Source organism: Cyclopterus lumpus, chromosome 19 (assembly GCF_009769545.1).
Source record: "Cyclopterus lumpus isolate fCycLum1 chromosome 19, fCycLum1.pri, whole genome shotgun sequence".
NCBI lineage: Eukaryota > Metazoa > Chordata > Actinopteri > Perciformes > Cyclopteridae > Cyclopterus > Cyclopterus lumpus.
The window spans coordinates 15,918,098-15,944,865 of NC_046984.1; the positions used below are offsets into that span (position 1 = coordinate 15,918,098).

Genomic DNA, 26,768 nt, shown 5'->3' on the forward strand with positions numbered 1-26,768 from the left:
ACGTCATCTAAAAAATTAAAAATGTGAAGATTTACAATAAAACGCGAGTTAAAACAAGTATATTAAGAGAAAATATGTGCAAGCGTGTGCAACTGTAATAAATTGTTAGTTGTATCACATTAAATGATCTGTTTTGGATTAGATACTTTCTGCTGCTGTTCATATTGTAACAACCTTTTCATTAACTGCTGAGTCACTGAGCTCGTCGGCCTTCTCTCCAACACGATGGCACGAGATGATACTCGACAGCGATGCCTCTTTTCCTGAAGTCCTGATCCGGTTCCTGAAGATAATCCACACACACCTTGTGAGCAGTTTCACACGGGAACTATTTTCTGTCAACCATTATATTTGAGAGACTGCAGACATCTCTATTTGGGGATTTGTTTGGGGTGTACTGTCCCTTTAAGACCGTTCGCTCCTCGCTCAGCATTGTTTTTATTTAGATTATATCTGGTTTACCGCTGGAGATTTGGGGTGTGAGTGCCTACTAGTTTCTTTGCATGGTTTTATTTATTTTTTACATCAGTTTTTATTGTTTTTTCTCAATGCAAACATACACATTTTGAAAAAGAAAAGGACTGCTCAATGACTCGAGGAAAGAAGACATCCACGCATAGACTCAACAGATAATACTGCACATCGTGTAAATCGACTGCAAAGTGCTGGAACGGGAACATCAACTAAGCTTCTCATCATAGTGCACCTGGGAAAACCTTAAAAATGTCTTTTTCCTGGCTTCCACTGCACGTGCCTAATGCATCACGATAATGGGAAGTGCAGCTTCACATTCAGGACATGGACTCTCAAAACAAGAGGAGATTTCTGAGTGAGCTGCATCGACCGACTACTTTTCACCAATTATCTCCACCCGGCATGTTTATGAATAAAATGAGCTCTGGGCTACCATAGGCAGGATTTTTGGGAAGTCTCTATCAACAGACACGCTACATTCAACCCACACACAATTATCAATTACTCTTAACAACTCTTCTCATATTCTCTAGTGGCCAGCTAAGTGCTTTGGCCAATTTTCCCTTCATTCCCACTGGGCCCGATTGTCCGGAGCTCCACAAAGACGCCCAGTTCAGTAAATCCAATTTCCTTTGCAAATGGAGTTCAAAACGTAGGAAATGGGCTACGTACACACACGTACACACACACAGACGCACACACGTAAACACAATGTGTAGAAAGGAAGAGCACGCAGGAGTGTGTGTTTGTTTTGCTGGTTTTTTTTTTTTTTCTCCCATGGTCGCCATAGTTTGACACGTTAATCCCTCTTTTTGCCAGCACTAATATTTTACAGATGTTATTTTTGTGTTCATTGCATTAACAAAGCATTTTATTTACAATAGGCCTAATTTTTTTAAGTTTAAATTATGTGTGTTTAAATAACCATTTTTTTCCTGTTCGGTTTTACAGTTGTGTCTTTTATTTTTCTTATTAATTAATATTAATATTATTTTATTAACTTTTAATTACCCGTTTTTTTAGCGTCAACCCAATAATTTGTCCAATACTTTGATTTGTAAATAATTTAACCAGCCGGCACTATAACAACAAGCAATATTTAGCAACGGTTAGCACGATAGCACACTTTACTAGCACGTCAGTAAGTTAGAGCATTGTCATTGTGGGCGTGATTTAATTATAGCAGGTAGGGCCAAAGTCCAACTCTAAAAACGTAGAGCAAACAAGGGAATTTTAATAATTATCTAATTTTCTCGCCCATGTGGGAATAACAAAGCATGGTGACATTCACCACAGATTAAAAACTCTGCGTGGGACTATGTTTAGCCTTGTTTTACTGCTGCGGAGCAGGAAAGGTTTGCCCCAGAGGGTTGAGGTGAGTCAGACGTGACCTCTTTCTACATATTTAGAATGCAGAGCAAAGAACTGGTTGTTCTGGGACAAACTGGGAATTATCACACTCGAGGCTGTAATGCCTCAACAACCCAACCACACGGGTTCTAACTGTTGCCATTAATGGGCGCTGCTCAATAGAGTATATAAATATATATTTATTAAGTGCTCTTAAAAGGTTTTTGCCAAAAGCCAAAACACAATTTCTGAAACTATGACCATCTTTTTCCAAACTCTACACACAAAATGCAAAACATCAAAACTACTTTAAAATGCTATTTTTGCAACACAAACACCAAATGATCAAGAGGCTGTACAGAATATGAAAGAACATGCGATGGAAAAACAAACGAATGAGTTTAATCTCAATACTCATAAAAGCATCAGACACCATGACTTTAACTCAAGGTGCCCTGAGGATAGTTACCGTTTACTGTAAACACAATGCACCCTTGTTGTGTAAAAAAAAAGAGCAGAGAGCAAACCTGAATCCGGTGTAGGACTTTCAAGATCTGATTGCTAAGTCATCTAATTGGTTACAGGTGATTTCACAGGTGCATTCTGGGTGCAGGTAATTGATAATTGAGCTAGGGAGTTACACATGCTTCTGAAGGGTGTGTCTGGTGTCGATAACCGTGTGCTATTTGTTATTATGTGCTGAGAGTGAGCGAGATCCAGGTGAGTCAAGCACATCACACGCAGGACAATACCGGAAGCTATAACGTTGGCGTTCAAAATAAGAGCATGACATCTTGGATAAATACGTTTTGGGTCTTCTATTGTGTAGCACACATAGTTGCTATGCTTTATACTCACGTGCCAGTTTATCTTCGTTTTAGAGATGAGTTATACTATTTAGTCTTTCCCATTCATGTCCCTAAGAGATTAATAACTGGTTGTATCAATATTTACTTTTAATATATAATGTTTACATTTCTGGTTGCATGTGTGTAAATGCGGTTTACTTATTTGAGACTGTCTACTGCTGCTATCACTCACACTACTGTCACTTTACTTTGTATTTCGTCTAATTTATCTTGTGTATTGTTTCTGTTTTTAGTTTTATATACCGCTTGTGTTTTTTTTTTGTACTCTGCATTCTTCTGTATTTTTTTAAATATTCTGTTCAGATTATTAAAGGTGTATCTCATGTCGTCTGTGTATTTTTTCCTTCTTTCTTTTGTAAAATCCTAGACGTCTTCGCCTCCTCAGACAACAATAAATACTTTAAGAATGAATTGACCTGAGAAGGAAAAATCACCCAGAATTGTCACACAAGTCAAAGGACCACACGCCAAAAAGAAGGTTGATAACATTGCATCATGCCCTATATTAATAAATCACGCATGGTGTAGAAACTGAGGCATGCACATGCATACACTGTTCATAATCATTTACTTCAAAAATATATAGTCAATTATTTATTTGCACTATTTGCATTTGTTTACAATTTACAAACACTTGTTTTTTGTATGTATATCTATATTCACTGCTCAGTAGTTTCACAATTACTTGTATATATATTAGTTTAATGTTTATTTGATCTTTGTTCAGCTTTTATTGCAGTTTCTACAAAGTGTATGTCTGCTCCTATCTCCATAGCTGTTTTGAACTATTACAAAAACAAAAACAATCTTATTTTGAAATCCATAACCGGAAGCAGTCGTCGTTTTTCCTCGCCCGCTTGCTCTCTGGTGTCTAAACACGAGCAGCGGCTCCGCGCACAACAACAAACGCGCTTTCTGCAGCAGGAAGAGGAGCAGCGGAGAAAGAAAGACACTTTAAAACATGTCGTTTCGGTAAAAGTCACTCGCTCGTGGATAAGACGGGTTTTTTTAAACGAGGAAGACGACGCGTGGACCGCCCGCTCCCCCGGAGCACGGTGAGTTACCAGCTTTTAACTTCTTGTTCGACTCGTTTTAAACGTGTAATGTGAGGAGTTATCGGAACAGAGGTGTAGCTTTGGAGCTGTGGCCTTTAAGTTCACGGACACCTGGAAGTAAAGAGGTTAACAGGTGGGAGGGGAGGGTTACCTGTTATTCCTCCACTTCCTTCTAAAACACGTCAGCTGTAAATCACGGAGGCAATTAAATAGTTTAAAATGTTAAATGTCCCCTCTGTTGTCTTCCCTGGTCCCCTTGAGGTCTTCATGGTCCTTTCTAGTCCCCCTTGAGGTCTATGTGGTCCTCTCTAGTCCCCCTTGAGGTCTTCATGGTCCTCTCTAGTCCCCTTGAGGTCTCTGTGGTCCTCTCTTATCCCCCTGAAGGTCTATGTCGTCCTCTCTAGTCCCCCTTTTAAGGTCTATGTGGTCCTCTCTAGTCCCCCTTGAGGTCTATGTGGTCCTCTCTAGTCCCCCTTGAGGTCTTCATGGTCCTCTCTAGTCCCCCTTGAGGTCTTCATGGTCCTCTCTAGTCCCCTTGAGGTCTCTGTGGTCCTCTCTTATCCCCCTGAAGGTCTCTGTCGTCCTCTCTAGTCCCCTTGAGGTCTCTGTGGTCCTCTTATCCCCCTGAAGGTCTCTGTCGTCCTCTCTAGTCCCCCTTGAGGTCTATGTGGTCCTCTCTAGTCCCCCTTGAGGTCTCTGTGGTCCTCTCTAAATCCATTTCCCTAAAACAAATCTTTTGTTTCTTGTTTTTATTTATAGACCCCTGGACCAGGCTCTCTCTGGTCCTCATGCGGTCCCCTTTGTAAAGTCTATGGGACACGGGTTTAAGAGACCCTTGCAGTCCCTCTTGCAGGTCTAGGACAGATCGTTCAGAATGGAAATCAAATAAAGAAAATTCTTTAAACTCGTTGCATCTTTTGGGACTCGAGAACTAGGTCTGCTCCACAGACGGTAGAGGAGGAGGGGGGGGGGGGGGGGGGGGGGGGGGGGGGGGGGGGGGGGGGTGTTTATACCGGAGGAAATAAAGTACGACTGTTTATCGTGCTCAGCTGCCTCGTTTGTAAACAAAGGCCCAAAACTAGACGACACAACGGAGAACAAACAACAAACAACAAACAAACAAACCCAAGAGCCACAACTTCACAGGATGTCGTGTTCACATTTTAAATTCAACAGACACACACACACACACAGACACACACACACAGACAGACAGACACACACAGACACACAGACACACAGACACACAGACACACACACACACAGACAGACAGACAGACAGACAGACAGACAGACAGACAGACAGACAGACAGACAGACAGACAGCAGGCCTTGGCGGTTGGGAGGCCACGGTGTGTTATTTGCATTGATAATGTCTCCGGTGTTTTTATTTATATAAGCAGCCTTCCCTCAAACCGCTCCGTCAGCTCATCGTGTGTGTGTGTGTGTGTTGCATATGATGACTCTGCATGTTTTCAGGATGTTTTTAGAAATCCGTGGCTTCTAATCCTGTGAGGAATAAACCTTTTAAAATAATCAGAACCTCTTCATGTGATATCGGGAGGTTAACTCCCCGTGTGTGTGTGTGTGTGTGTGTGTGTGTGTGTGTGTGTGTGTGTGTGTGTGTGTGTGTGTGTGTGTGTGTGTGTGTGTGTGTGTGTGTGTGTGTGTGTGTGTGTGTGTGTGTGTGTGTGTGTGTGAGTGTGTGTGTGTGTGTGTGTGTGTGTGTGTGTGTGTGTGTGTGTGTGTGTGTGTGTGTGTGTGTGTGTGTGTGTGTGTGTGTGTGTGTGTGTGTGTGTGTGTGTGTGTGTGTGTGTGTGTGTGTGTGTGTGTGTAGACTGCATGTGTTCATGTGGGTGTTTTCCCCCTTTTTTTAAAAATCTGTTTAATTATTAATTTGTTGGTTTCTACTACTTTGTGAGACGTGGATGAGGTCTATGTGTGTCTTTACACCCGGAGGTGAAGTCCATCCCCGGAGACGACAACGTGGGCGGAGTTCAGCCGTCACGAAGGCCGTGTTGTGTTTTTACTCTTTTCCTCCGGGACCGTCGACCCAAACGCTGATTCACTATTTCGTGTGGTTTTCTTTGTTTATGTTCCTCGTGCATCTTCTAAACCTCTATTCCGCTGAAGGGAAGACGTTCTGGATGAAGCTCTGCTGAATCCACAACGTGCTGCAGTGTTGACAAAGCCAGCGCAGTTGTGCGTGTGCGTGTGTGTGCGTGTGTGTTGCCAACTTCACAAATCACAAACTTTAATCGTAGATGTTTTGGTTTTACTGCTTCATGCTGCTCGTGGTTCTAAACCACACACGTTAACCACATTATGAAATGAGGTTCAAATAAACCAAGTTGTTATTAACCAGACGGTTCTTGTTCTTCTTCTTCCTCTTGTTCTTGTTCTCCTTCTTCTTGTTCTCCTTCTCCATCTTGTTCTTGTTGTTCTTCTTCCTCTTGTTCTTGTTCTTGTTCTTGTTCTCCTTCTTCTTGTTCTCCTTCTCCATCTTGTTCTTGTTGTTCTTGTTGTTCTTCTTCCTCTTGTTCTTGTTCTCCTTCTCCATCTTGTTCTTGTTCTTCTTCTTTTTGTTCTTGTTCTTCTTCTTCCTCTTGTTCTTGTTCTCCTTCTTCTTGTTCTCCTTCTCCATCTTGTTCTTGTTGTTCTTCTTCCTCTTGTTCTTCTTCTTCCTCTTGTTCTTGTTCTCCATCTTGTTCTTGTTCTCCTTCTCCATCTTGTTCTTGTTGTTCTTGTTCTTCTTCTTCCTCTTGTTCTTGTTCTTGTTCTCCTTCTTCTTGTTCTCCTTCTCCATCTTGTTCTTGTTGTTCTTGTTCTTCTTCTTCCTCTTGTTCTTCTTCTTCTTGTTCTCCTTCTCCATCTTGTTCTTGTTGTTCTTGTTGTTGTTCTTTTTCTTCCTCTTGTTCTTCTTCTTCTTCTTCTTCTTGTTGTTCTTGTTCTTCTCCTCATTAAAACATCGCTCCATCTTTTAATATTTGTACATTATACGGTTGTATGAAAACAAAGGTCCTAGACTTCCATCTCGTCTCCTCTTACAACAATGTATTGAAATCAGAGCTGAAATAATTAGTCGAGTAATTGATTAGTTGAGCTACAGAACATTTCGATGATCAGATAGTAATTTGTAAGCACAACGAATGTATTCCAGCTTCTAAAATAGGAATATTTTCCACTTTTGTTGTTGTCTTAAACTGATGATCTTTGGCATTTGAAGACATCGATACATAATGTTTTATAATTGAAACACGATGCAGTTTTTTAATTTAGATTTTCCAACAGCGATTGGAACTATTTCCCGTCTTTCGACCTCCTCACAGATGGAGGTCTCTGGACCTCGTCTCCTCTCCTGGATCGGTTTGGTCTTCTTAGCCGGAGTTGTGCGCACAGCTGGACTGCACAGCTGTTCGAGGGCACCAGGAGGCCGGGGCCGAGGTTTCAGAGACCCCCTATTTTCAGGTCCGGAGCACAGCAGCCATTAATCTGTCGACATCTTTCACCTCCCCCTTCAAATTGGGATTTTTTTCTAATCGCCCCATTTCAATGCAAATGGACCACGGGATCAAACCAATCGCCATCCATAAGTTCCCTAAAATCAGTCCAGTCTTGTTGCTTCATTACTCTTTTTTTAAAAATGTAATTCATGCAACTCCACCAGAGTTTTCCATCCCTTTTTATTCTGCACGGCATCACAGTGCATTGATTTTGGTTATTGTTCATTTTAAATGTGAACGCGGTAGAATTTAGCTTGTGTGCTAATGGGTCTTCGTCACCGGGTTAAAATAAATAAATAAAACTGATTAGATAGAACAACTTCACTAATGCTAGTGTTTTTTTTTTTTTTCTTAATTATGAAATGGGGCTGAAGTAACTATTTACATTATCGATAAATCTTCAAATTATTTCCTCCAATCAATAGTTTTGTCTATAAAATGTCACAAAATAAAACCGTAATAGACAAACAGTCCGAAACCCAAAGATATTCAGTTTACTATCATATATGACAAAAAAATGTGCATATTTGAGAAGCTGGATTATCTATATCGTGCATCCCTGTAGTTTTCCTTTCAGATTGAGTTAACTATTTTATTTACATTTCTGCAGAATATCTTGGTAATTTGGCTCCTAAAATCCACAGAATATTCAATGTATTCAGAAAATTCAAAGTAGTTTTATGTGTCTGAACATGACGCAAAGTGGAAATAATGCAACCAATGCTGGTTTTTCATGAGTAGTGCTCATCCTTTTTGAATATTGATGACTCTGAAATAACCTTCCTCCCTGCTCCACTGCAGAACCCACATTAATATTAAAAAATCTCTCTTTGACCCACGTCGCTGCATCTTCTCCTGCAGCCACTTTGCAGTTTTGTAAACAGATAAGTTGCCAGCGTGGCTTGACTCTGCTGCCCTCCCAGCAAAGTCACTGTCACTTAGTGACTGGAGGAGGGGGGGGGGGGGGGGGGGTCCTTGGGTATTCAGAATAACTTGAAAGTGGACTCTGAAGTCTTTGAATTACCTTTTTACTGCATCAGTTCTAGTATGAACGCTACGTGGCACTTTAATGTTGTTATGAATGGGACCATAATTTACTAAATGATCACGCTGTATTGAAGAAGACTTGAAACTAGAGATTGAGACCATAAACTCATGTTTACAATGTTTACTGAGGGAATAAATCAAGAGGGAAGTAGTCATTTTTCCCCATAGACTTCTATAGAACCAGAGGACGTCGCCCCCTGGTGGTCGGTAGAGAGAATGCAGCTTTAACACATGAAGCATAGACTTCTATACAACCAGAGGACGTCGCCCCCTGGTGGTCAGTGGAGAGAGCGCAGCTTTAAGAAGCATCGGCTTCACTCACCCTACTACAGCCCTTTTTGGAACGATGGGATGTGTTTTCTGATGGATGGAAAGAGAAGGTGAGTCAGAGTTGGCATGTACGCGCCGCAGACCTCTCTCGTCACCGGTGGATGATTTAAAAAAAAACAACTAAAAACAAGCATGAAAAAAAAACCCACCGTGTTCCCATGAGCGGCGCCGGCGATCTGCGGGGGCAGAGTCGGTGTGATCGTGACATTGGCAGCTGCTGCAGGCCGGGAGCCTCTTCTTGACTCCCGAGTGCTCCTCTCACCACCAGCACCACCCACTTACCCCTCAGCTGTGTCAACTGCCCGGCTGTAATCCCTCTCGCACCACAAGAGAAGGAAAAAAAAACCACACAAACAAACCACACGTCACCACTTTCCACCCCCTGAAAATGTGGTGACATCACCATAAAGAGGTCCGAGGAGGTGAAACACCAGCTGGCAGACGACCACACATGTTCTGAGCGAACCCGAACCGAAAAACCGATCTTTTAAAACATCTCTTCGTCTCCCTCCATCCTTTTTGTTGTTGTTTGGTTGTAAGTGGGACTACACGCTCCTCGCTGAGGCCTCGAGATGGACGGCACACAAAAAAACGCGCTGGATTTAAAAACGCTGCTGTGCACAAAAGACGTGGCATCTGTCCATCATCGCCTCACAGACCTTTTCTGTTTCATGTTTTCGGTTGTATTTTTGATATCCTCTTGTTGCAGCCATTGTTACACTTCCTGTGCAGGAATCCTTCTTCGCACGTCCTCGACCAAAGAGATTCTCAGAAAATATTTAGTTTGGATTTGTAGAACGGAGTTTCCCCACAAAGAATCGGCACTTTAAATCTTTTGTTTGCCAGAGGAATTCTTGCTCTGTTGATTTAGAGCTGTGAAGATGTATTGATTAGTCTTCCAACTATTTTTGTGATTTTAATTAATACACCTTTTTCACGTGTTTATGTTCTGGTTTCGCAGTAATCTGAATATCTTTGAGCTGTGGACAAAACGGTCATTTTAAAAATACACTTTCTGTCATGATTTGATACAGATTACACTTGAATATACAATGTGCACCAACAATGCACTCGCCTTCTGCTGGTAATGACTTCAGATCAACTCCCTCTATTCTATCCAACAATCTAGTTGCACAATAGTTAAATATTAGTTATTCTTCATCCTCTCTCCGCTCTCACTACAGTGGAAATGGAGGTTTTCTCTCCTGTAGAGGAGGAGGAGGAGGAGGAAGTTCCCTGTTTTCAGAGCGGCCTTTTGTTCAGTGTGTGTTTCTTCCTCTCTCCTCCCCAGTCGCCATCTAAATGTATTTTGTGGTCCTCAACGTGACCTCCCGACCTCTCGCAACGCGCTTCAAACCAACGTTGGATGTTTATGAATGTAATCAGTGCGCTTGTTGATCTTTGTGTTCGTGAATTCCTCGCTGCGATAACTGAGCTAAAAGGAGAGCGAATATTTACCAAATGAAGGATGTGTGAAGAGGAAAGCCGGCACGTTTGCCATAGAAAACTTTATGAGGTGATAATATGTCGGTTCGGTGTTTACGGCTTTTCTTTTTTCTTCTCTTTCTTCTTTCTGCTGCCCCCAAGTGAAAAAAACAAAACATTTTAGGAGCTATAACCATAAAATCTTTGGCTATATTACAATTTTGTCTCATGAAAGCTCAAGTAATACAGCATTTAGATCAATTTAAGGCATAAAGCTGTCGACCCACTTCACTGCATTGTTCAGAGGGAATGATGTGAAATCTGAAAAGGTGAAGGAAAGATGGTGGAAGGCACATTTTATTTATTAAATGGGCGTAAAGAGAAGGATAACGTGGGGATGTAATGTACAGAGGAGAAGTAACCTGCCATCTTATCTCCTCCACCCCCCTTATTGATTGAGTTGTGTCTTTTGAAGGTGCCTGTCGGCAGATGAATGATGAAATGATGATATGGTGCTCCTTTTCTCTCTCTCTCTCTCTCTCGTGGACTGGCAGGTGAAGGGGAGTGGCCCTCCTGAGTAAACATCTGTTTTTAAAACAAACAACTCCTTTATGGGTTTACTTCACAGAGCTCAGCGTACACACACACACACACACACACACACACACACACACACTGCGGCGCGTAAGAAGCCTCCGTAAAGCCATCTGGATCGAGCTGCATTACATGTGGGAAGCCACACAGTCCTCGGCGCTTCCATCTGCGTATTAATAACGTACGAGAGGCACAGATGGTTGCCGAGCGCGCGCATAGTTGCAGAAGTTACCCAGAAGGCCGTTGGGAATGTGACATTTTTAACAAACAACCCCCCCCCCCCCCCCCCCCCCCCCCCCCCCTCTGCCCGAAACCGGATGAACTTGAACCAGTTTGCTGCTTCTCCACCAACCGTTTCTGCTCCTGTAGTCCCTCGCTGTACCTCCAGCCTCGTACTTTCCCTCATTTATAATGTATTATGTTAGCGTCAGTTATTGTTTTTTTTTGTTCTATTAAGTAAAATAAAATATATGCATGAGGGTAGTTATTACAGAGATTAATAGAAAGTTATGCAAGCGTTAATAATCTCTTTTTTAAGTAAGAGAAAACGTTGATATGCATCAAATAGACGACCATGTAACGGACATTTTGTTTTAATTCATACAATGTGCAATATTTTTGCCAGATTTTTACCAAAAAACCAAGAAGTTGTTGTTACTCAGACAACGGTCTAATTCTTTTGTCTTTTTTAAGTTCACCACTGGTTAGCGTTGCATATTATAAAGAATGGAGACTGGTACTAAACGATAAAATAAAAATGTGACCGTCAGTTTACTGCAGGACTATTTCTAAAATCTATTAATGAGAGAATCTGTTATCTAACAAACGAATGGGACCGAGAACACAAAGTAATCTCCCTGGTAGCACCAAAAAAATAAAATACATAAATACATTATTATTATAGTACATCCACGTTATCGCATGCAAAGTCTCCCCGTCTTTAATCCTGAATGAATTATTAAATAGCCAGTTAAAGATATTGTCTGAACTTTTTAGGTTTCCAGGCATTTTAAAGTGCATTTAAGTCGTGAAGAGATTCATCATGTGATATGTTTTTTAATTTTTTTTATTGCATGTCTGTCTCTCAACACGTCGTGTGCAGTGTTACTCGGAAAAACGTGATCTCTCGAGGCACGACTGGTGATCAGCCCACAATTCAACGTTAACTCGAGGAGGGGCAGATTACACCTTTTTTTTGGAAATTTTTTGAAAATGCTGTAGATTTTTAGTCTCTTCACATCTCCAGCAGCATTATTCTTTTTTTTTTTTTTAAATTTCATTTGCCGGGGCCGAATGTAATTTGGATACCTGTCTGAGATGATGTCTGCTCGCCTCTCGTCTGTTCCTCGGGCTCTTAAAGGTTGCTTCACCCCTAACGCACCGGTTTAATGGCTCACAGATGGACCGCTCTTGTTCTGTATCTGGAACAGGTATTTCTCTCCAAATGGAAACTGTTCATTTTAAATGTAAACCTCGTGTGTGTAATCTTTGTACTTGTTAAGTGGACGTGGTGCTAGTTCTGGTCTTCACTGTTGTTGACATGGAAAATCCCCTCAGAGTCTTGACTTTTCCTCCAATGCGAAGCCTTTTTGTGCCCGTCGTGACTCAGATTTTCCTCCTTTCCCCCCCGCTGACTTCTATAAACACACTTTGTCACATTTCAGGTTTTTCTGCTGCTTCTCCTCGGCCGAACAAACGACGTGCATTGTTCTTTTTTTTTTTTTTGCTTTCTGTGCCCTCTGGGAGAAGAGGGGGAGAGAGAGGGAGAGGGAGAGAGAGAGAGAGAGAGAGAGGGAGCTCCTGGGATGCTCGACCGACCGGTCCGCCATGCTTTTCTAAGGCCTCCAGAAGCTAAAGACAGGGAGTCATTAATAGGTAAGTGGAGCCTATTTTTATTTATTGGTTTAAATTCGAGCGGAAACAAACTCTGAACTTTGTTTTTTTACTTGAGTCCTCAGACGACCGCTGACAATAACTTTTTAATGCTGGCGTCTGTAAACCCAGCATTTTCTGGGTTTATTGACGTAAATAATTGTCGTCGTCTCCCCCCCCGCCCCCCGCTGTGTGTGGATGTTAACACGTTCCCGCTGGGTGGGAGTTGGCGACCGATCTTAATCACGGATATGGGGGGGGGGGGGGGCGGCGGCTATGGTGTAATTCCAGAGCTGGAGGCGTAACCCTAATCTCTTTGGTACATTATACAGTGAATCAAGAGTGCCAGCTCAACACAGCCGTCCAATTTCTGTGGATTTATGACTTACTCAGAGTAGATATTTCATTCTACGAATCTCTCTCTCTCTCCCTCTCTCTCTCTCCCTCTCCCTCTCTCTCTCTCCCTCTCCCTCGTTTGTTTTCATTTGAGTCTGAAACTGATGAGACAAGCGCTAAACCTTCGCCACTGGTTTTTAATCTCAACGGCCTTCCTGGATTTCTTTGCACTGGAGGAGGACGGGAAGAGAAATTATTTTGGAAGTAACCGGTCCAAAGGGGGCCAGCTGGTCGAGTTCAGTTTTAGCTTCAGTTTCCAGAGCCCCCCCGTGGACAGTGACGGATGGCCTAGCTTTCTGTTCGCTTGCTGCTCCCAGAACGTGATGCGTTGTTCAGAAAATATATCGAGGGAAGAGAGACGGGCGGCTTATGACGGACAGGCCACAGATACAGAGCTTTCTGTGTTTCTATAAAGTATTAGAAGGTATTGGCACTCCCAAAACGTGTGTATCTCTGCTGGATAATAAACGTCATTTGACTTATGGGGATGAACCATAAACCACCAGAGAGATGTACACTTAGCTATCCTGCAGACGGGGCAGGATACTTTGCAGCTTCGGCCTGTAAATCAACTCCCTCGCAAAGAGGCTGAGTCATGTTAGAGCCCCCCCTTCACCCCCGCTCGCCTATAAAGAGGCAGTGTTAATGGCGGCATTCACAGAAAGTGATTTGCCTTCGAGGCGGCTGATTGATGGCGGTTTGTCGTCCATTCTGCGGACTCTTGACCGAGAGCGGCTTCCGTTGCTGCAAGCTGGGGGGGAAACCTTTTGAGACCGAGGATGACCTTGAACGACCTCTCTCTCCCACGTCGTTGCCAACCTGTGTGACCCAGTTATCGGAGCGGGGAGAACGAGGGACGGGAGCACATGGCCTACTTCTCGTACCCTACTTTCCTCCCCTTCTCTGCCTCCCTAGCTGCGACTGCAACATCTCATCCTGTTGTTTCCTCTTTTTTATTTTAATTCATTTCGGCCAGATGGCGGATTACAGGTCAGGGGGGAGCGAAGGCCGCACGCTGTTGCTAGAACGTGCTATTTCAGAAGCTGATCCACTGGTTTCACAGGATGTTACAGACCATAAATATCCAATCAAAGATGTCCAGATTGCAGGTTTAAAAAAAAAAAAGGGCACAAATTAACACGTGGATCTCGCGTGTTGATGATGGTGAGCAGGAAATGCATGTAAATCTTCATTTTATCCATTTAAAGTCAACATTTTGCATCCCTGAAGCTACACAAATTAATATTTACACATTTTTTTTCATCGTATCGTTTTTGGTTTTCTCGCCCGGCTACCATTAGCCACTATAAGCTTAAATGGTCATACCAGACCACGTGAGAGTATTCCTGTGAAATAAACTCTCTGTATTTGTTTTTGGTGATTTTGTTTTCCGTCGAGAGTAAAAATATTCTCTCTTTTAAAAACCATGAAAGGAAGCGTCTGACTCGAGGATTTGGATGTACACACACACGCGCACACACACACACACACACACACACACACACACATGTCCTTCTTCTTCTTTTGCACTTCCGGCTGCATTCACACCAAATCAGGCGTCGCGGCGATTAGCACATGGCCGCGACTGCAGGGCGATTAGCGTCTTTTGGTCCCTCGTGGTTCTGGATCGTCCCGCTCTGGATCGCCGGACGCGTGATTGTGTTTCTTAAAATTATTTTGATGGTTTCTCGTCATTGTGCAGACGATTTAGGGTGCCTACGTTTTCCCTAAAATGCGTCTCTGCTTCTTAAAGGAACGTCGCTGCTGAATGCTCTTTGACAGGTTTACCTCCTCTTTTTAATTTGAGAGTGACGGCTTCTTTAATCAAGACTTTGCTCGGTAATTAACTGAGCTTCGGGGGCGCCGCCGCCTGTGGTTTTTTGGATCAGATTGACAGATGAGAAGCAAGTCGGCGGGGTCCGATGAAGAGTTTTGAATCTTATTTTAATAACTTTAGTCTCGCTTCCATCAGTTTCTCTTAAACCTCACAGCTTTCTTTTCATTGTCTTTTTTTTTTTTTTATTTAAAGTGAGACGATAACCTCGTGCAGTTCCGCCGTCTTTCGACTCCCCTTTTCCGTTCTCCTTGTTGCGAGCATGGAAAGCAGAAGGGGTCTCGAACTGCCGGCTCGCCGTTCCACCGGCTTCCCGTTTCTTTCTCCTTTTTGGCTGGCTGACAAAGGCAGCAGAGGACTTTGCAGAGTGCAGCTTCTCCTCGGTCAAAGGAAACGGTGGAGGGGGAGAGGAGGTGTATCTGCGCCGAGCAAGGGGAGGGGACTGTGCTCCCATTCACATTGGTGGTATTTGGCTTAAGAATGAGCCGAGGGAGGGCGGGGGGGGGGGGGGGGGGGTTGGAGAAGTTTTCCTCGGGAGGGTTGGTCAGAAACGGAGCCAAACATCCAGGAGAGCAGCAGCACGGCGGACGTGTTCGAGCCGACTGAACTAGAGACTCTGAAGGAGCCGGACGATGAGCCGGTCAGACGGCAGAGCAGATATGCAGGGAAGCAACTGGGGTGAGGAACTTTGAGGGGGGGGGGGGGGGGGGCGTTATTAAGGTGACGGGGATGTCTAACAGTCCGCATGACTTGTTTCTTGAAGATGAATAAGTCAATTTGTGCAGGTTTATTGTCTGAAACTAATTACGGCCGCAAAACTATGGGCCGATTCATTGATTGGCTGATCATTTATTGGCAGCTATCGATTAATCGCTCCAGTTATTTAACATTCTCCGTCATCAAATGTGACATTTTGTTCAGTTTTTCCTCGTAAGTTGAATAAGTTTGAGACTGTTCGTCAACCATAATATTTTTGTATATTTCATAAACTAAACAATTCACCAAATAACAGTTGGATGCGTACAAATACACGAGTTGCAGTGTTTCACTCTTCTCAGTTTCATTGAAACAAAGTGTGTGTGTGTGTGTGTGTGTGTGTGTGTGTGTGTGTGTGTGTGTGTGTGTGTGTGTGTGTGTGTGTGTGTGTGTGTGTGTGTGTGTGTGTGTGTGTGTGTGTGTGTGTGTGTGTGTGTGTGTGTGTGTGTGTGTGTGTGTTCACAGCAGTATAATCATTGACAGTGTTCAGCGCACCAATCAAACAAACCAGGAGCTCCTCCTGTTCAGTTAACTATCTTCTTTGTCCACGAGCACTCAATAGTGCATGCACTGTTATACTAAAAAAGATAATTTAACCTTTCACAGTTAATCAAAATAAAAAAAGACCCAGCTCTGGCCCCGTGACCGTAGTGTCTGCCTGTGGAAAGGTAGGCTGTCTACGAGACTAAAATAGCTTTGTTACACTTTTCCTCTTATGTTCCACTTTCCAGAGAGAGAGAGAGAGAGAGAGGAGGGGGGGAAAAGAGAGAGAGAATGGGGGGATTCAGAAGTTTGGCCACAGAGAGAGATGGAGAGTGGAGGAGGGGTTCTCCAGACTCGTTTGTTTGTTCCCTCCTTTCTTTCCACTGTCGTCTCTTTACTCCTTCGCCTCCACGTTTCTCTCCGGTATGACATACCGTCCCTCATCATCATCATCATCACAGAGAGTTTCTCTTTCTCCACTCTGTGTGTGTGTTTATGGCGTGGCGCGAACAAAGAGGGATTTTGTGTGTGTGTGTGTGTGTGTGTGTGTGTGTGTGTGTGTGTGTGTGTGTGTGTGTGTGTGTGTGTGTGTGTGTGTGTGTGTGTGTGTGTGTGTGTGTGTGTGTGTGTGTGTGTGTGTGTGTGTGTGTGTGTGTGTGTGTGTGTGTGTGTGTGTGTGTGTGTGTGTGTGTGTGTGTGTGTGTGTGTGTGTGTGTGTGTGTGTGTGTGTGTGTGTGTGTGTGTGTGTGTGTGTGTCGCTGCAGTCTCGCCCAGTAAACCGTGTTTATACTGTATGTGAGACGGCCGCCATAAAACGCCATTTTCCTCCCCTGATTTGCCGGTCGCAGACTGAAAGCTTCGCCCTGCATGCCGATGAACGTCGTTGGAGTGACTCGAGACTTCCCGGCTGTGGGTGGTGTGACCTGCCTGTTGGTGTGACACGTTTATATTATATTGATCTCCGCTGAATAGATTTCTTTCCTCTGTTTACAACGTGCTCCTCCCTGGTTGTAAGAATATCAGGATAATCTTTTTATTCATTTATAAATCCCTCATCCCAAAGTTTTGACCTCCCCCCTCAGCTTGTTCTTAAATGTCATTTAACAACTTGTTGTTGTTTAATATTGGAAAGATACAGTCTAGACTCAAATTTGATTAACGAGACCCTGATTCTTATCAAATGTAAAAATATGCAATCGTCGGGGCTGCCCTGAGGCCCCGTATTCATTGTGTATCAGTTGGTAGTTAACGTGTCTAAAGCCCAAAATGCCTTAAATGTTCAGGGTCTTCTGGTCTTGTCTGGTTGTCACAGTACAAGGTGCATATCCCTCAAACCACACAGGGTTGAGACCAATTAAAACAAAGAAGCGTAGTGTGCACCTCCCATAATGCGTGTTGGCTTTTTGGGGTTTTTGATCCAACTGGTTTTATGCAGCTCTCTCTTCACACACACACACACACACACACACACACACACACACACACACACACACACACACACACACACACACACACACACACACACACACACACACACACACACACACACACACACACACACACACACACACACACACACACACACACACACACACACACACAAGTAATTCTATGAAAGTGTCAGAATGATTGGGGCTACAACCGTGAAGCTTTTGGTGTGACAGCGGATCCCCAGAGCTGCTGCTGCAGAGCAAAATGCTCGACGCAGGAGAAAATATTACTTTAAATCTCCTCTTCCCCCCGACCCACGAGGCAATTTGAATGGTGAGACATAAAAAATAAAACTTAAAAAAAAATAAAACGTGGGCTGTGGAGACGCACACAGACCAGTACCGACTGATTCCGGCACATTCCTCCTGCTGGAGGAGTGACCGTCCGCGGCATTAAAACCTTCGAGGGCTTTTCCAGACAACAACAGTCTGCTCGCAGTCAGCTGACACTGTAGACATTAAAACATAATTCATGTGCCCTGCAGGGTTGTTTTTCTTCTGCGAACATGAGATGGAACAACATTAATGTGCTGCAAGAACAATAAGTTTGATAATACGTTTACATTCATGCTGAGGGCAAAGGGTTTCATCTCTTTGATGTTGGCCAGTCCCTCTTTTTTTAATACGATTCTGCACATAACTTAATAAAAAGAAATGGATAAACTTGTAAAATAACACGCAAGGAAATATGACAATATGGAGGATTCCCCAATAAAAGGAACTACCCCGTTTCTAGTCGTCATGGATTCATCCACCAGCCATTAGCTGGTAATGTGCATTTATCTCCCATTGGAGCCAACTGGGAGCGTATGGAAGGTTGTCAACGCCATAGAGCGCCTGAAGGCTTTAAGATGCCACGGACGTGCTCCCGGGCCTCCGTGTCAGCCCGCTGACCCTTCTGATGTTCGAGGGCCACCGGTCACCATGGCAACAAAAGGGAGACCAGGGACCTCCATGTTTGAGACCCCTCTGCTTTCCTTCGTGGAGTCCAATGCATAGTCAGAATTCACTTTTTTAAATTGATGCACATGCTCAAGAAATCTCATTTTTTAAAGTACCTTCGACGGCCGCACTACGTCGGCGCAGCGCTGTAATCAGAAAGGATTATTTGTAATAAATACTGTCATGGGCTAAGTAGCTTTTCTCAGGCGCATAGTGAAATCACACAAGATTAATCCTACACAGGCTGTGCTCGTTAGGGCCGTTAATTCTGCCCCCCAAACACCACATGTCGCGCCGGCTGCCGTCGTCTTACCTTTTCCTTCAATGTGAATCTTCATAGGTCTTGTTTTCTTTAATTTAACTTTAGATAATCAACTGCTGTGCATTCGTTTACCTTCCCATTAATAAAACAGTTATGCATTAGCAACGTGTCCCTTTTTCTATATTAAAGTTCCCCTCTATGGCAGAAAGAACGCCATAAAACTACCACAATCAAAGTATTAACAGATGCTGGTGCGCTTGTTTTTTTGGACTTATTTGTTGTTGTTTTTGCAGTTTTCACATATTTACCTATAACAGAATATCGCGGCACCCGCTTGGTCCCAGTCAGTTGTCATTCTGAGTGTAAGTCGGGATCATCCCCACGTCGAGTGAGCTAATTAACATCTGGTAATCACAGTTAAATACGCAGCGGGCTCCTCTGTAAACTTGGCAGGTTTAGAAAAAATGACTTGGCATGGACCCGGCAGGTGGAGTCTAGAAGTGTCTGGCCCAGCTGTCAGTCGGTGGCTCTGTCACCTCATTAGCCCCGCCCCCCGACACACCCAACCCACCTGCCAGGTTAAGAGGGTTATCAAGTAGGTGGAACAGGAGGGGAACTCTGCAGTCTTGCCGTATACTTTATGCCCTCAAGTCATATCTGGTGTGACTTGCTTGGGCTCTGAAAGCCGGCGGTCTGATACCCTCACGCTCTGGGACTCCACGACCTCATCGCCGGCCGGCTGTCCTCCACGCAACACTCGACCGTCCAACCGTCCACGGGGGCACATGGTCGGCATCGTAGTCGGTATGCGCCCGTTAACAGTGTCAATGTTTACCAGTGCTTCCTCCTCCTCCTCTTCCTACGTTATGTTTAATTTACTCTGCAAACTTTTAAACGCTGCAGCGAGTTCAACCCGTCTCCTCCGCTCTGCGTTCCCATTATTCAGTTATGCCCCCCCCTCCCCCCCGAGGCTGATAAGATGTGTGGCGACAGTAGCCTTTGTTGCTGGCCAGGGAAATGCCGGCGTGTTAGGAGCCATTTTACATCTCAAATGAAAGGAGACCCTTTTCTTCTGCTGCCTCGAGCCCCCTTAGTGCTGCTCGGATGGGCTTCGTGAATGGCCCGTCCTGGTACTCTGTGTGTGTGTGTGGGCTGGTGGGACAATTCGTGTGCCTCAGTCTACTGTATATCATCTCTGTTGTGGTTGTTGGTCCAAGAATTCCTTGGATGCACCCCCCCGGTGAGGAGGTTGAGCAGCTAGAATGTGACCTTGTTAGTGTCTGGGAGGAGAAAACATGCCGTTTTTAACCAGTAATTTAGATGAGGAGATTAAATATCGTAGCAACAGGTCTTACACAAATAATTCAGGAAATGTTCAAACACCAAGTCATTGAGACTTAACTTGAGACTTAACTTTGACTGATCTGAAATTACTTGAGAGTAGACTTGACTTGAGACACCGGTACTGAGACCCGCTATCAGACTTGTCTTGAACTACTTCCTTCTTGGGACAATCCCATGTCGATCAACTTGAGGCGCTCCTGCAACGCTCGACTTGGACTTGTTGTACCTGAGACTTCCTATTAGTATTCTAAGACTTGAGTTTGACTTGTTCTTAAGGACTTGAGACTTGCTATTACAAGAATCGACCATAACCTGTGTATAAGAAGTGGAAGAGACGTAGCGACCTGTCAATCACCTAGTCGTCTGTTTGACTCTAAATGGACAATCATTTACTAAATGAACATCACGCTGTATTGAAGAAGACTTGAAACTAGAGATTGAGACCATAAACTCATGTTTACAATGTTTACTGAGAGAATAAATCAAGAGAGAGAAGTATTTTCTCACATACTTCTATACAATCAGGAGTCGTCCCCCTAATGGCCAATAGAGAGAATGCACGCGTAAGACCTGACTTGGGACTTGTCACATGTGACTTGAGACCATTACTATTTAAACGTGTATTAAAACATAATCTTTGTGGGACTCACACTGTTGTTCTTCCCTCTCAGAGCGAGTGACCCCCCCGAGCTGCCACCATGGCCCTCGTTCAGGCTCTGCCCGTTTCTGCTGAGCCCCACAACCCGGGCCTCGGCGGAGGACCTCGCAGGAGACACCCCTCCAGCTCCTCGCCCCCTACCACCGCTCCACCCTGCGCTCTGGATCCCATGGGTTCCGTCAGCAGCCTCATCGGCCCCCGCCCCGGCCTCTACCACGACCACCGAGCTGCAGTCGAGCCGGGAGCGAGGGTCCGCCGGCCCACGCCGGGCACCTCCCGAGGCCTGGGCTCCGGGTCGCCTCTAGACCCTCTGTCGCTGCAGAGCGCCGCGCCGTCCAGCAAAGGGCCGGAGAAGGAGAGCGGGAACTACACCTATCTGAACGAGGTCTACATCGGCGACTGGAACGACAACCACGTGACGCGCGGCAGCCCGGGAAGCGACGCCGACGACGCCAAAGGATCGGGGTCGAATGGGAACATGGGAGGACCTCCTCCAAAGCTGATCCCTGTGTCTGGAAAACTAGAGAAGGTGAGCGTTACACGCAGTAGGATGCAGGTGGTGGGGCTCTTAAAACTGTATTGCAAGGTGTTTCCATTATTTAGCTGTGCATCATTAATATAAATGGGGTGGACAGAATATTAGAAACACCCGCTGCATTAGTTGCATCATAAACTCGCAGCTGAAATCCAGATGTAGTAGATGTTCTGGAGCTTTAGCACATATGACGTGATTTTCCTCCGATGATGATGGCGTTTCTCATGTTGTTGTGCATCCCGGCCTCCAGAACATGGAGAAAACCGTGCTGCGGCCCACCGCCTTCAAACCCGTCATCCCCAGGAGCCGCACCGCCATGCAGTACCTCTCCCCTCGCCACTGTGCCAACGAAAGCCAAAGCAACCTGAACCTGCTGAGCACCGCCCACGTAGAGGGGTCGCCCTCCTGCTCCGAGAAAAGCAGCTCGTACAGCAGGGCCCGCGGCGGCGTCTGCGGGAGCGTGAGCAGCCATTCCTGCCAACTGACCGACTCCGGACGCAACTCCCTCACCAGCCTCCCGCCTTACGGCGCCGGTGGCTACAGCCTGGCATCGGGAGAGGCCTCCGCCGGCCACCTGGAGCCCGTGAAAAGCGGCCCGCCCGTCGGCGGACACGGACACACCAACTCGGACAGCGGGCGCTCGTCCTCCAGTAAGAGCACCGGCTCCGGCTCCATGAGCGGCCGAGGTCAGCCTCTGTCCGACAGCGGGTCGGGCGGGCGCTCCCCGGGCCCGGCGGAGGGGTACGAGGGAGTGGTGAGGGACCTGGAGGACAAGCTGAGGGAGAGGGAGCTGGAGCTGCAGCAGCTCAGAGAAAACCTGGACGAGAACGAGGTGGCAATCTGTCAGGTCGGTGGACGGGACGGACATTTTATATTCTAACGTTTTTGGAGAACTTTTTGTTTTTAAGCGCTCGTGTCTTTGGTCGCAGGTTTACGAGGAGAAGCAGAAGCGCTTGGAGCTGGAGCTGGAGGAGCTGAGGCAGGGCTGTGCCACCCGGATGCAGGTGGCCTCGCAGAAGGCCCAGCGGGCGCAGCAGGTGCTCCAGTTGCAGGTCAGTTGGATCGGGTGCCACTGCACACCGGTGGGGATGCCGTTTTTAAAAAGAAATGCACTTAATTAACTGTTAAAAGAAGTCCTGTAAACAAAACATCAGCCACTAAAGTTCATTTGTTTCTAACTATATTAAAACCAGCTGGTGTTGTGTGAAAGGGGGCAAGAAGGTAATTACTTTGATCCACAAACCAAAGGGCAATGAATAAATCTCTCTCCTTGTTGTTCTTCTAGCTAAAAGAGTAGACGGGGAAAGTGATTTTTGATAGAGATCCCGCAGGGTGACGACAGACATTGCCGTGCATGTGTAGCTTTGCAATCGAGCCACTTTTTGACTTCCGGTTCTGACGTTTTCAAGACGTGCATCGATCGGCCGTTTCTACGAGGAATTTATTTTGCTGCGCTCGTCTCCTCGTACTGACACCGGCTTTTCTTCGCGGCCTGCAGGTTTATCAGCTCCAGACGGAGAAGAAGAAGCTGCAGGAGGACTTTTCTCAGCTTCTGCAGGAGCGCGAGCAGCTGGAGGAGCGCTGCGCCTCCTTCGAGCACGAGAAGGTCCAGCTGGGGCCTCGACTGGAGGAGAGCGAGTGGGAGGTGAGCGGCTCCTCGGGGAGTTCACGGGTTTTATTTTATTCAGTGTAGTAACGACCACAATAAAAGGGTTTACTGCCATCCTTTTATTGATTTCACCGCTTCCCATCCCTCCTTTAAACTCCATCACACATTAGAACCTGGACTTTTACTTTAGAGCATCAATCTGACCGTGAAAATGTATTTATGGACACTTTTTAATGTCCCTAATTAAAATAAACAGAATTGAACATGATGTTCTCTCATTCATTCCCTTGATGTAGCTGAACAGGGTCTTGTGGACGCTGATCTTTTTAGTTAATGTGGTACCCTTCTTCTTTTTTTTTTAAAGCTCCGGGCACGAATCAATAATGAAATTGATCTTCAATGTTCATGAGATAATTAATTGTGCCACAAGGAATCATTTCTAGAAGGCTTTTTGATCTTTGAGAGTGAGAACCGGGGATTAACTGATCATTTTTCATACAGGGAGGAAATGTGTGAAGCCTCTTAAATCATTGCGCTGTTGTAGAGTTACACGCATTAACCATTATTCCATATTATTCAATAAAGTGACAAAGACTTGTCCCCCCACAGGTCTGTCAGAAGTCGGGGGAGATCTCGTTGTTGAAGCAGCAGCTGAAGGAGGTACAGGGGGAGTTGGCGCAGCGCGTGGGCGAGGTCGTCTCGCTGCGGGGTCAACTCAGAGAGGCTCGCGGCGAGCTCGCCGACACCCAGGTCCTGCTGCAGGAGGCCCGCGGCGCGGCGCGCACCCGCAGCCTGGAGCTGGAGGTGTGCGAGAACGAGCTGCAGCGCCGCAAGAGCGAAGCGGAGCTGCTGCGAGAGAAGGTGGGCCGCCTCGAGGTGGAGATGTCTCGCCTCCGAGACGCTCTGGCCAACCAGGGCCCGGGGAACCGGCAGTGCCACGTGTTTCAGGGCGCCGAGGAGCGCCTGCTCGCCTTCGAGGGCGACGAGGCCCCGCGGCAGAGCGCCGCCGACGCCCTGCAGAACGCGGACCGGGCGAGGGCCGAGCTGGCCTTCGAGCGCCAGCGGGCCGAGCGGCAGACGGGAGTCTTCGAGGAGGAGCGCAGGATGTGGCAAGAGGAGAAGGACAAGGTCATCCGCTACCAGAAGGAGCTGCAGCAGAACTATGTGCAGATGTACCGGCGGAACCGGGAGCTGGAGCAGCTCCTGCAGGAGCTCAGTCGGGAACTGGAGAGCCGGGAGGAGGACGAGGGCAGCGGCAACGAGATCAACTTCGACGAGATCGCCGCCACGGAGATTTGACCCCCGCGTGTCTCTCCAGTCTTTTGATTTGCACTACTGTCGACCATGTTTGTTTTTCCCCCTCCGCCTAACGCCACAGATCCCATCTCTATTGTGCCGTTGAGATAATAAATGAACAAAAATCCTACTTGAAGGCCAGTGACCTCTATTACACCTCGGTCCTCTTCGGCTCCGACGTCTGTCTGTTTGTGGGAGAATTTGTCATCGATGAGTAACTTCCCCTCAACCTTTTCGCTCTCCTCCTCCCTGAGTCATGACTCCGCCTCCCCTGCTGGTTTTAATCCCACACCTTCAGTAAACGTGGGTCAGCGCGATGAGAGCGAGTGAATCAGAGCGACGGTGACGCCGGACGCCCTCTCATCATGACCGACGAGCAAACGGGAGAAGGTTCCAGAATACGTCGACTTCCTCAATTTTGCAGGGACCAAAAAAAAACCCACACAAAAACAACGCACGCTCTAATTTTCAAGTCTCATTCAGCACAAATGTCTTGTTTTTATACACCTTTTACCCTAAATGCTGGAAAAAAACAAACATCTGGAGAGTAATGTAACTAAACACAGTAATATCTGGATTAAATACAGCCTTAAAAAAGGGATAGTTTGGATTCTTTTGGAGGTATTTTTATTCTAACCGTTTTTTTTAGTTTTTTTTTAAACACACGTCTCACAAAATCAGCGGTTGAACAGCTGCAAGCTAAAAGCAATGTTGTCAACGAAGTCTATTACTGTACTGCAATATCGACGGACTGTACATGCACGATGTTGTAAAAGTCGGTGCAGTTATTAATATCGGTAAAGACGGCATTTCCCAATTCCCAGGAATACAAAGAGACCCCATTCCCAGGGTCCCACTGGCTTACTGGGACCCGTACTGGGTTTCCATTTAATGGAGTTTGTTTCACCTGCACTTTTTCTGACGAGTCTAAAATCACCAGTGCACTGTTTACTGTACATGCACCATATATAAATACCTGCAATACTTTCTGCTAACAATTCCACAGTACTAGACAACAGTAGTACCATCTTCACGATGTACAAGTATCTGAAACCTCGACGTCCTGCTGCTCACTATAGAGCAAACTACTGAGTTATAATATTATCCACGGATGCCGCGTGCTTTTCCTACAGCGACGTGCTTGAAATGTCTTCTGTGGAAAAAATAAATAAATAAATAAAAAGGCTGAATCTCATTAATGCAAAAACATTGTGTGATTTCCGCCTCCTGAAGAACTCTCAACGCCAAACTGCTGCCTTCATTTTCTTTTTGGGGGTCTTTTTGTCGCTCTTCGTGAACTTTTTTTTTTAAGTCTTTAAATGTGGAAACATAAGACGCTCCGAAGAAGATGTGTTACTCGGAGCGGTTTCCATTCCCTAAAACCACTAAGGCATTGTTTTTACCCCAACTTAATAAATAGGCAACTAAACAGTTACGAGCCAAACGTGTTCATACAAATATGGGAATTGATAACGTTTTTTACATTCGTGCAGCACGTTTCTGCGTAATTTTAGACTTTAAATGTCATATTTCCTGATTTAATGAACTAGACCTTTGATGATCAGCGTTGTGAGTCCTCAGGTGAGAATCATAACGTATATTATAATCTATAGAAAGGTATGAAACCCTGTAACACTTAAATCGACTCATGGTTTAGATCGCCCATTCCTACTGTTTTTAAATTAGTACTATCAGTCATAGTAATACTTACAGAAAGCCCAAAGTAGAACGCCTCATGATCAGTGTCAGAAATGTTTTATCTGTCCATAAGAGGTTGATTACTGTGTGATTTGTTCACCTCTGATGGGGAAACCTGCACTAAATGAGGGTTGTTTTGGCTGGTTTCACATTTATTTACTTCCCTTTACGACAGAAACAAGAGAAAATAAATATTTGTGTTCCTCCGTCGCTGCCGATTCGTCCTCATAAATCGTGATGTTTTCTTCCAAGAGGTGTTTGTCCATCTCAAAACAACAAAAATAAATAGCCACTGTGAATAGACCAAAGCAATGTCGCACATTTATATTTTGCTCCTACAGAAACGACGCCTGTATATTATTAATGTTTGTTCGTGTGGATGTTTGTTCCGGTTCTTCAGTATAATTTTATAATCCACAATATTTGTATGAAGACATTAAATGTATATTTTCATGCTGTACATCTGTTGAACAAACCTGTTTTTAATTAAAAAAAACAAAGACATTTAAAAGCTGTGTGGTACATTCAGACAGTAGATGGATTTTCTACCCTTAAATTGTGTTATTACAACAAATTATATAAACTTTGTAACAGAGTTTTATTAATAATTTCCATTTAGTAAAAGTTTTAAAGCTTTGTGAGCCTTCAACAGAAATGTTTCTGAACGTCTGTCGCCCTCTGGTGGTCAAAATGTAAACTTCAATTCAACAACATGAGTCAACGGGGCTTTTAAAAGGCACTCGGGTTACAGTTTGTCATCCTGCATATTTAGAAATGTTTAAACAAACACTGCTGCACGACTATTTTTTGAGAGGGATGGATATTGACATGGATTGGTTCCTGGCTTTTGATAAAGTGACATTTTAAGGCATCAGGAGCGCCGTTTCTTCATGATTTCTGGCTTTCTAGACATTTTATTTGCTGTAAATGTCCGTTGGGTGTTTTA

At 45.0% G+C, this 26,768-nt stretch overlaps 1 protein-coding gene across 3 annotated transcripts; it reads left to right on the top strand.

Annotated features, from left to right (window-relative positions):
* Positions 1-3,534: 3,534 nt before the first annotated feature.
* Positions 3,535-26,310, top strand: LOC117749164 (leucine zipper putative tumor suppressor 2 homolog). Of its 3 annotated transcripts, XM_034559390.1 has the most exons (7): positions 3,535-3,748; positions 12,312-12,522; positions 20,698-21,213; positions 21,470-22,066; positions 22,149-22,271; positions 22,718-22,864; positions 23,438-26,310. In XM_034559390.1, the coding sequence occupies exons 3-7, from the start codon at positions 20,725-20,727 to the stop codon at positions 24,125-24,127; spliced, it is 2,046 nt and encodes a 681-aa protein (XP_034415281.1). In that variant the 5' UTR covers positions 3,535-3,748; positions 12,312-12,522; positions 20,698-20,724; the 3' UTR covers positions 24,128-26,310. The 3 variants fall into 3 exon arrangements, with proteins under 3 accessions (XP_034415281.1, XP_034415283.1, XP_034415282.1); XM_034559392.1 differs by lacking the exon at positions 12,312-12,522 and having other exon boundaries at positions 3,569-3,748; positions 23,438-26,292; XM_034559391.1 differs by lacking the exons at positions 3,535-3,748; positions 12,312-12,522 and adding an exon at positions 15,313-15,427 and having other exon boundaries at positions 23,438-26,292.
* The last annotated feature ends 458 nt before the right edge of the window (positions 26,311-26,768 follow it).